Here is an 11,146-nt window from a genome sequence, read left to right on the forward strand (position 1 = left end):
CTTGTACTTTGTCCTTCTACTTTGTACTTTGTACTTGTACTTTGACTAATTTGAATGCTAAAACAATATTATTAAGCCACATGCAACATCATGATTTTTAAATGCAACCCCCCTTTGTAGCAGACTTTCTTGACCTCGAAGTGATCCTCAGTTCTTCTCCTCGTTCAACTGGTGACCGTGACGTTGATGATTCAGCCCAGCCGTCACACCCACCCGCTGGTTAAACTGACCTGGCTTAACCCATTACGGAGCAGCTCTTTTCGTTGCCACCGAAGCATGCCACCGATTCCCATGAAGCGCTCAGCGGAGCATGAACCTTTCACAGCCCATTGCCAGCATAACCCTTCCATTGCCTTCCCAAGGCCTTCGACTTCGACTTCGTCTGCATCTTCAACTTCAACTGCTACTTCTACTTCCTCTGGTCAGTTCTGGGCTTCATTCCGCGAAAAAACAAAACGCAAAACTGACTTTATTATGGCCAAGAACAGCAGCGAAACAGGCACGGTTGTAATTTATGGTTAAATTATTGTTTTGACCAACCACTTTCGCTTAAATGGGGCAGCATAGATGCCATAGATGCCATAGATTTATTCCCCTCTTTATTCACTTCCCTAATTCCAATGTTATTTTTAGCAAAGAGTAGCAATTTGCTGCCCATAAAGCAGCGTAATTCTTAATACTATTTCGTTGTATTTCTCTTCAAGATCGAATTATTAAGGCAGATTTTTGAAGGAGACTTACCCATGATGAAGTCGCTGGTGATGAAATCGCTGGCCCAGGATTCGCTGCTGCTGATGACTTTGGATGGGCAGACGGCGTTGCACAGAGATGCCGCTGCTGGTGGTACCTCCGTTTCCGTTTCCAATCCCATTTCCGTTTCCGTTTCCGTTTCGCGCATTCCACAGTGGCAAGCGCTGGACTTTCTTCACTTCCGGCGAGAGGCCGTTGATGCGAGTGGCCGCTGCACTGGCGCTCAGCGGTGACGTCATATTGGCCAGGTCACTGGCATCCGTGTCGCCATCCTCTTCACTCGGCCCCGCCTCCTTGTGCCCCGTTGGGCGGCTGCGTCGCGGTGGGCGTGGCAGCGGCTTGGGTGCCACACGGCGCCGTTGTTGTTGTTGCTGCTGCAGCTGATTGGAGGTTGTTGTACTCGCAATTGTGGTTGCTGCCGATCGGCTTGACTTCAGTTTAATATCGATCAGGCACGGTGGGTGTGCCAAATGATTGTTATTATTATTGTTGTTAATGCTATTATTATTATTATTATTTATATGAATATTATTATTGTTGTTATTGTTATTGTTAGTAATGTTGCTATTCTTATGGTTGTTGATGCTCTGCCAATGATGTGCCTGCAATTGCCTTGATTGCATTTGCTGCTGATTATGGTGATTATGATGTTGCTGCTGGTTTGCCGCTGCTGCCGTTGTTGCTGTTGCAGTTGCAACTGTTGCAGTTGTTGTTGCTGTTGGTGTTGCTGTTGTGGTTGCTGTTGCTGTTGCAGCATGACTCGGCGCCGAACGAAGATCGTTTAGCATTATGTCCAAATCGCTGGCCAGCGAGCTGAGCAGCTGCAATGATATGGCAAACATATTTCGGGTTAACGGAAAGCTCGACAAGCCTCGAAAATGTTGTTAAAAATGACTTAATGGCATCCCCAATAACACAATCATCGAAGTTGACCAACGGCTTGAGATCATTATGAAGCCCATTCATTAGAAATCAACATCGAAGCACTTGAAAAACGCTAAAATCTTCAAAACTTGGTTAACTTGTTTATAACAAGAATTTACAGTGAAATTTTCCAAATACCTTCTTAGATTGCCTAAAAAAAGGCTACTCATTTTCTATTTTCGCCTAGTACAGACTTTTACTAGTTTAAAAGCATTTCCTCTCGAGATTTTTTTATGCACAATCAATCGATCATAAGTGTAATGCCATTAAACCAGTTATTACTGCCTGCTTAATTAATTTACCAAGCAAATATGACAATTTTCCATTCGTTACCATATCTTGAGCTATAAAAACGAATGGCCAAGTAGGCAATTCAAATTAGACTGCTATATCATTAAGCTGCTATAATTTCTGTCATTCTGTCGTTTAAATTCATGCAGGTTGTACTATAATATTTCTTTGAGTGCAAGAATCGGTGGCACTTGGACTTAGCCTTCGGAACTGGGTTCGTGTGGAATTTTCATAACACAAACAGTGGGTTGGGCTGGGCTTGGGAACTGCAGTTGCAGTTGTTGCAGTTGGAGGTGAAGTTGGACACATTCGGAGTTGGGTGCCCCTTGGAGTTGGTGTACCATGGCTACCTGTCCAACTGGTCCCAACTTCCGGCGGTCTGCGGCGAGGCCGTACTTCTGTGTTCGATCTCCAATAATTACGCGCCACTGTCTCGGCTAATGCAATCATAACGGGTTATTTCGCCGGTCCACCCCAGAAAATGCAGCCACACCTCCCCCCCCCCATATCTGCCACCCATGTCTGCGGTGTCTGCCCCATGTGCAACATCATGGTTAACGTTAACCATGTCCCAAGTGCCAAAAAAGCGGCAAGGCAACGTCAGCCAAAAAGCAAAAAGCAAACCGGCTCCCACGCTCTGTGCTAATTTGATCTCCACTTCTGTTACTTATGCTCTTTTTTTTTTTATTATTTTTCCTTCTGCTCGGTATTTATAAATATTTCTATGGTTTTTTTTTTCTGAGTTTTTTGTTATTTCTTCTGGGGGCTTTTTGTTATGACCTGAAAGGCAGCAGAAGTTGTATGCAAATGCCGGCCAAAGAGTGAAATGGAAATGAAAAGAATCGAGGAATGAATTGTTGATGTGAAGCAAGCGAAGATCGCTGCAAAATAATTGCAAACCTGGATGTCTGTGAGATAATGCCATATTAGGTAATAACAATATTTTTAAATATTTATTTATGAACAGAATTTACAAATCGACGTTGGTTCAAATGTTTAATCTACCTAAAATGTCTAAATGAAATGATTTAATTTCTAAAAATGGATTTTGCAGTTTCAAAGAGCTGCTTATGCCGATCTCTAAGTGCTGATGGATTTAACACACAATTCTGCACTCAAGGATTTGTTTTCCTTGTTATTGCGTATACGCCCCGTTACGCTCCTCATTTTGCAGGCGGCAAAAGAGCGAAACGCGAAATCAACTTAAACATATGGATTAGCATGTAATATGCCACACTCGCACACAAGCGCACTCCCACACACACACACTAACACACATAGAGGCACACACACACACACACACAGAGACACACATGGACACAGGGATTGAGACAAAGACATAGACAAGCCAGCCAATTGAGCAATTGCCACAGCCAACAAATTCAAATTGAAAATGTGGGCAAAGCAAGCAAAAAAATCAAAAAAAAAAACCAAAAAACTACAAATACAAATCCAGGAAAAAAGGAAATAAAACGAAACTCAACCGCAGAGTGTCTTGTTTGAAGTACAAACAAAACTTCAATTGGCTGACGGGCATTGGAAAGGGGAATTGAAGGGGAATTGAAAGGGGAATTGAAAGGGGAATTGAAAGGGGAATTGAAAGGGGAATTGAAAGGGGGCTCCATTCAGTCAGTCGGCAATTTCAATTTAGGCATCATAAAAACGAAACGGAGAATCGCAAATTATTCAGTATAATATTGCAAATTAAATTAAGCAAGCTCCCAGCGATCAATCTGTATTTAAACTCCACTTCACTTCACTTACCGCTATGGCATCCATCACCGCATTAACCATTTTTGCTTGATTTTCTATGTGTATATGTATCTTTTGATTGTGAGATTTGTTTCTCTTTTTTATTTTGGATATCCAGATGTCTGCTCCTCCTCAACTTTTAGTGTTTCTTGTTTCTTATGATTTATTTGACAGACGGGCAAACATTTTGCACAATTTCGTTAGGGTTTCTCGTTTGTTCCCAGTTCCGATTTCGATTCCGATTCCGATTCCAATTCATTTGGCTCCTCGGACTCGTCTGAATCTTCCTTCTCCCCGCCCTTCAAATCTGTTGACATTTAATTAACGACAGGTGCGCTGGTCACCGATCCGCGGAGAGGTGGGCTCCTGCGATTGTACGTGCTTCTTTGTCTGTGGATAAGAGAATATTTATAGAGAATGAGTTATGGATTTTAGTGGGTACTTTATAAGTGGGATGGATCGCATCGATTTCGGATTTAATGCAACTAATGAGCTCGAAATGTAATGCAAATGGGAGTACGATTGATATTATGATAGTAGAGCAAAGCGAGTTTTTTCTGCCAAAGAGAAGTATCTTTTTCTTCTACGTATGTACATTTGCCAGATACTTTAAGGAACATCCTTTGATGCGCATATAGTATGACTCAGCTAGCTGCCAACTTTTCCGACCCTCAGACTGAATAATGCAGTATTATTTACTATACAAAAAGCAAAAAACAAAAAAAAAAAAGAGTTTACTACGCGACTGTCTGAAAGTGAATGTACATATCTGCAAGATACATTCATACGTTTTTTAATTAAAACCCGTGGACGACGACTGGCTGTCCAAACATTGGCTCCAAGTTTGTTTGACAATGTCCGTGCCCCAAAACCCCAATGCCCTAACCCCGCCACGCATTTCATGGCGATAATTCCAATGTAGATGTTGAAAAAAAAAATGAAACTCAAGCTGTAGCTGAAGCTGAAGTCGAAATGAAACTGAACACTGAAAACCGAAATAAAATGAAAAACTCGTTTCACGTATTTTTCCACAATTTTCCGCATTTTATGCTCATTAATTACATTTTCATTTCAATTTCTGCATTTACATAACCATTTCATTTCAATTCATTCCATCTGTCCGCTTAACTTGTCCCTCGTTTTTATTTTTGTTTTTTTTTTTACCACATTTTATTGCTTAAATGCTGAACTGGCTCAGAAAGCCACGAAATTCCTCGGCCAGTTGACGGAAGTTGAATTGCAAATGAAATTTCAGATACAAGATACAAGATACGCGTGTATATACGAGGTATAAGAGCATATCTGACGAATAGCAACCAGAAGTCAGTTGACTCCATCTGAAATGCATTCGAACTCAAGCCCAAAATCGCTGGCAATCAAATGAGAAGCGTGAAAAAAATACAAGTCAACGATCCATTCCACCTGCCCAACCCCCCACATTTTCACAGCTTTTTTTTTGGTTTTTTTGTTTTTTATGGGGCATACCCCCCAACTCCAAATCACAATAGCTTTAAGTGCATACAAAATGAGCGTATCGTCTTTGAGCTGTTTATTTGTATTTATTTGCTGCATAAATTGCCGATCAGATATATGGATATATGGCGATACCGATGGCGGGATAATGCCGTACTCAAAATGGATTGGTACACAAAGGTGGCGGAGTTTCAAGGTGGCACTTAGAATTACTTCTGGCGAAAAATGATATACGAGTATAACTCTGGGAATTGTGATTGTGACACATTGTTCTACAAACTATAAGCTACATATATGCTTGTTTAATTTAAACAAATCACTTTTAGCACTTGGCCAACAAGGAATTAATTCTCATTTAAAGGTGGTAAATTATAATTTGACCAATTTTTGTAATTAATAAAGCACCTTTGAGATTGAGATTACTCTCTACCATCTTTTATTACTGCCTATCTAAACTGGTCTTTGGTTTGCTGTGTTGCTGACCACACAACTCTTGGGCAGCTCATTAGCCAAATGTGATAGAAGAGTGGACAGAAACATTTGAAGCATGAAATATCAATAACGAAATCAATTCGAGAGCTAACGAGTCTGTCGATCGGATCGATCTCATGGGTTAACATGATGATGTCGATACGCTGTTATGTATATTTCGGTTTCGCCTCGGTTATTTATTGAATTTGTGTTAAGGTTAAATATCAGCGTGAAATTGAAATGAATTGTGTGTTGTGTGATATTAAAGCGTTGCGCCCATTCTGAGATACGATTAAAAAGAGTATCATGCAACGCACGAAGATTTCGGCGGGTATACGAATAAACGAGTATACGTCTAATCTTCTCGGAAGAGTAGAATCTTTATCGCTCGGTTCTTCTGGCCTTTGTGCCCGTTTCTCCGATAAACCAGCGTTCAAGTGTAAATTGAATGATAAGCCCGTTTACTGGGTTTCCACACTCAGCTCCATCTCCTTCTATGATGATGATTGTCTTAATGATGTTGATGATGTTGATGATGGGCTGGATGGAATGGATGGATGGGAATGGATGTGGATGGATGGGGATGGCCTTTCAATCTCAATTGGGCCGAAGGTGATTTTGTCGCCAAGGCGAAATCGATCGCGTTTTGTGGCCTATCAATTGATTTCTGAAGTAAATATGGCTGCACTGGAAAAAGTAAGTCACTAGTTGCAATCAATTAAGAAATTAACGTTCATCTACAATTTCAATAGACTTATTTTTGCTTTTGGCGATTTTCCTTCACTTTCTAGCAGTGTAGTTTTCAGAGTGCCACTTGCCAATTGAAATGCATGTGGGTCAGCCATCCAATGGTTCCAATCAGCGAACAACAAGTGTCCCTTTAATTAATCTGCACAATTGCATTGGCGTCACAGCAATCGACATGCGATATGCAGTAAAGTATCGTTTATCTGCCGTAAAGTATACATACATACATACATATATATATATATATATATATATATATATATATATATATGTACATTACGGCGTATCTATATCTGTGCATACGGGCAATGCAGATCGCGTTGACCAAGGTCAGTTAGCGAGTGGTTAGAGCAGCTTCGCATAAGTTCGGCATTTAGTACCTAACAGATAGGTTCCATCGCCATTCGATGGCCTTCTGGTCGGTGGAAAGACGCGGCTTTTACTTTCCTCGAGACACAGTAGAAATCCCACCGAGCAAACCAGCAAACCAACAAACCAAACTGACGGAGAGACAATACAATGACGACAGTTTGCACGGACAACAGACGCAACCAGGACAGGCAACCCAACCACACATATCATATCATATCAGCAGCCGTGGGCAAACAGAACGCACCAAAAAAAAACGGAAAAAAAAGGAAAACAAGTCAGAATGGTTGGGCTGAAGGGCACCGACTAACTGATACCCCCTACATGTATACAGAATGTGGTAAATAAAATTTCAATACAAATACAAGTGAATGTAACTTTCTACAACTGTTCCTGTTTTAGAGAATATAATTTCATATTTCTTGGATTTATGTAGAAATGGGAATCACGAAGATTGTCGCCCCTAAACTCTCCTCTATATTGCATTGCATGTTGGGCCGAAGAGCAGCATACCCCATAGATCACTGGGTATGATGGAAGAAACATTTTGTTTGCAGCGCATGGCAACCGAGAAGTGGCACCAACTTGCTGAAATCTTGAGGCGTCCAACGAGGAAGGAGGCGAACTAGATGAGGGACAGTAGGCGGACGAATTCGAATACGGCTACGACTACGACGACTACGAATGCGACTACGAATAAGAATACGAATACGAATACGAATGCGACTACGAATGCGAAGGCCTTGTTTATGAATACGCGGGCATTGTCTGAATGCGAGATGTGAGGCATGGCACAACCAGGAAGAGGTGGATATGGATGTGGATGTGGATGTGGATGTGGCTGCAAAGGAGAATTGGCTGGCCAAAAAGATACACAGCAAATATAGATACTTCTGCGCTCAGATACAGATACAAATACAAATACAGATACAGATACAGAGACAGATACAGATACAAAAAGCGATGCAGATACGAAGTGTGTGTCTGTGTTTGGAAACTAAACAAGAAAATATTGACATATAGATTAAGACTTATTAAGGGAGCTCGAGCTTGGTAGTCGACATCAGATCGCTGGGAATGCTGACGCGAAAAATGAAAAAGAAACGAAAACTCTGATGGAGAAATGTGGCATCTTGCATGTAGCATGTAGCATGTAGCATGTGTAGTATGCAGTATGCAGTATGTAGTATGCGGCGTGTCGCGTGGGGTGACATGTTGCCCGATCTGCCGTCTGCCACAAAAACACGTGCAGTCACTCGCAAAAACTCATATATATGCATATATATATATATATATATATATGAAGATATAGGGGCACAGATACAGACAGATACCGTGCCACTTGAATTGAGGCAGGTTCAGCCCGCCGCCGCACACTCATGGCCAATATTTGCCAGCAAATATGGTCGAAATCTATATTTAGACGCTTACGAGCCGCCGATCAACTGATCGATTCCCATCCTCGATCGTCGATCGGTGGTGTCTCCCTTTCCCGGAATAAAAAAAAAATAAAATAAAAACAGAGAACTGAAAACATAAGACAGCAAACCGGAGCGGATCGCTCTTAACTGGCTTTCTATTGGAACAGTTGGGCACAGCGGTTAGCGTTGATAGCCGAAAGCAAAACAAAGCCGAAACAAAAACAAGAGTGCGACTTTCAGTCAGTTGCCACTTGGCCAACTATTTTGGCTACTGCGCCCACATGGAAAACTCAACTGGTGCTAAAAACTGATCGCCAAAAACTGATCGCAGCGCCAATGCAGCGCATTAGTCAAAGCTGACTTTTTTGGCAATTTTTTTTGCTGTGTTATTTTGTTATTTAATCTCTGGTTTTTTTTTTGGGTTTCTTTGCCATCGAATAATTTTGAGTCGACATTGCGGCATTTCGTGTGTGGGTGAGAAAAGTTCGTTGGGTATTTTAGCTGAGATCATTCAGCAGGGCTAAGGACTTATAAGCATAGTCAATAATCAGCGGAAATTATGGTGATTTTATTAGAGTGTGATCATCTAACAGTCAATAAATAGATAGCAACAGAGATCACTTCGCAATCATCTGTTTTATTCATTTAATGAATAAATGGAATCATTATTACTTAAGCGAACTGCTCAGTTTAGTGATTGTTAAGATCGATATGAGCTCTATAAATTAATTCTTAGAGCTAGTAAAAAGTTATTAAGTGGAAAGAGCCCGAAGGGAATGTGTAGATTAAACCAAGAATTATCTGGGCACAAACGTATATGGTGGAATTCATATGTACGTGTATTTAAATGACCATCGCGATAAGCCAAAAGGCCAAAATATACGACTGGATTTTATGCGATGTTCCCATGCTGAGCGAAGAGGATCATTAGCGTGGCAAACCACTGACGATCGCTATCACAATGATGATGGCATGGCAAACACAGATACCTGGCCAACTGACCAGCAGCGAAAGCAACCCATTGATAAGACAGGCAGCGGCAGAGGCAGAGGCACAGTGGACTATCTAAAGCTAATAGCTGTGACAACCGCAAATTGCATGAGGAATCCCACCATATCAGCATATCAGCCGGTGGTGGCACAGGTAGTGGTACACAGGTAATGACAGTAAACATTCTCCAGCTATCAGTTAGAAACCGGTGATGCACGCACACAGAGCGAAAATTAGGGCACGTTATAGTTGTGGATATTATATGAGATTATATAGATTATAAGCGTAATACTGTGTTATATGCTGGCAGTATCTGTAGATAAATATCTTAGGAATACTCCTAGCAAACAGCACAGTACAAAACGGCTTAATTAAGCAATTGCAATATTATATTATTGCTCAAAAGGTTCTCGCTGTGCACTTGTGGCTGAGGTAATACTGAGCTGATGTTGCGGTTTCGGTTTTAGACATAAGTATTTGGGGTTTCTGCTTTCTGCTTTTTGGTTTTAGGTTTTTGGCATGCGATAAGACTCGAGACAAAGCCCATTTCTACCGCCGATTTCATTGGGAAGATAGCGAATGTGAGGGGGGGGGTGTACATACATACATACATATACATATGTGCTAACAACAGCTGATTAGCTGATTTGAGCAATTCGCAGCGAAATCCCCGCAAATTATCAAAATTTAAGCTGTTTATCATCAGGTGCGTGATAGCAAGAGGGCGGTGCCCGATGCGGCAAGGAAATGACAACGGCGGCAGGAATGCGAATGCGTATTGGAATACAGATACGACTGCAAATGCGAATGGTTTAAGTATATATGTATGTACATACATATGGTAGGTGCTATAAGGTGGACTGCGAATACCTGGCCGATTAGCAATCCACTGTCAAAATGCATTGAAAGCGAAAGACGACAGTAAAGGAAACAGGGACCACAAAGGTGCAATGTACCGAGTGGGTAAACTGCAGAGAACCACGCTGAATATTTACAGGCATCCAACGCACATTTGGCGAGCAGAAGAAAACTTTTCACTCAAAAAAAAAAAAGTACTACAGCGTTCTTAATTACTATTTAATTGGAAGTTTCTAGCCGAAAACAATGTTTTACAATTTTTCGTATATTTTTTAGCAAATAATAATAGCAACGAGTTAGGATTGTTATTAATGGCTATGCCAAGTGCACTATTTCGAGTGTGCACTGTAGCTTCTGCGAGTGAAAGAAGGGCAAGCGATCAAGAGAGAGTGAGTGAGAGAGGGCGAGTGGAAGAGGGAGAGGGAGAGGGAAAAGGAGTCCGCGTGGTCGGTGAACTTGAACTTGCCAAAGGATGGGAACTATGGGTAAGTGCTTTCTGGATGGGGGATGGGCTACGATCATCACTTTCAATTAAATTACCAGGGGCACCGCGCCAACGCCACCAAAGTCGCAACTTGGAGGAACCTAGGAACTCGGGGAATCTATATAGATCTTTAGATCTCTAGATCTCTGTGGAACCTGCTCCAATTTTTGTGCGCACTGGCACTCATTCGCCGACAAACTTCACTTCACTTTTCGCACTTAACTCGGCTGCTTTCGTTGTTGTTGTGGTTGTGGTTGTTGTCACAAAACAATTAAATATAAATAACAACGTTGTGGCGTAAAACAAAAAAAAAGTAAAAAATAAATAAAGACAGGGGCGAAAAATAAAAAAGATGTGTATTTAATTGAGCGCGACACGCAGCGATCTTGTGTGCGACACCATATTCTTTTGCTTCAGCTGCAGCACAATTCTCGCGATCGTCTCACGGTTCTACGGTTCTACGGATCTACGGATCTACGGGACTACAGCTTTACGGATTTCGACTGTCGGCGGTACTACGATTACGACTTTAATTTAATTTCTGCTCCACAATTCTCCCTTCTTCACCGAAACCAAGCGACCGACCGAACGACCGTTTGTGGCCGAGTGCGAACTC

General features: G+C 41.6%; 1 protein-coding gene across 2 annotated transcripts in view; it reads right to left on the minus strand.

The window, feature by feature from the left end:
* The window catches only part of LOC6526023 (protein sprint), a 91,245-nt gene extending 80,099 nt beyond the window's left edge, over positions 1-11,146 (minus strand). Inside the window, exons 1-3 of one of the 2 annotated variants that reach the window (XM_002101804.3) lie at positions 10,587-11,146; positions 3,730-4,107; positions 742-1,571 (exon numbers count right to left, since the gene is read on the minus strand). In XM_002101804.3, the coding sequence (XP_002101840.2) occupies positions 742-1,571; positions 3,730-3,759 (860 nt within the window). In that variant the 5' untranslated portion in view covers positions 3,760-4,107; positions 10,587-11,146. Of the gene's footprint in view, positions 1-741; positions 1,572-3,729; positions 4,108-4,505; positions 4,525-10,586 lie in introns of those variants that run through there. The other variant, XM_039370115.1, reaches the window with a different exon arrangement.

Source organism: Drosophila yakuba, chromosome X (genome assembly GCF_016746365.2).
Source record: "Drosophila yakuba strain Tai18E2 chromosome X, Prin_Dyak_Tai18E2_2.1, whole genome shotgun sequence".
In the NCBI taxonomy this organism is placed as follows: Eukaryota; Metazoa; Arthropoda; class Insecta; order Diptera; family Drosophilidae; genus Drosophila; species Drosophila yakuba.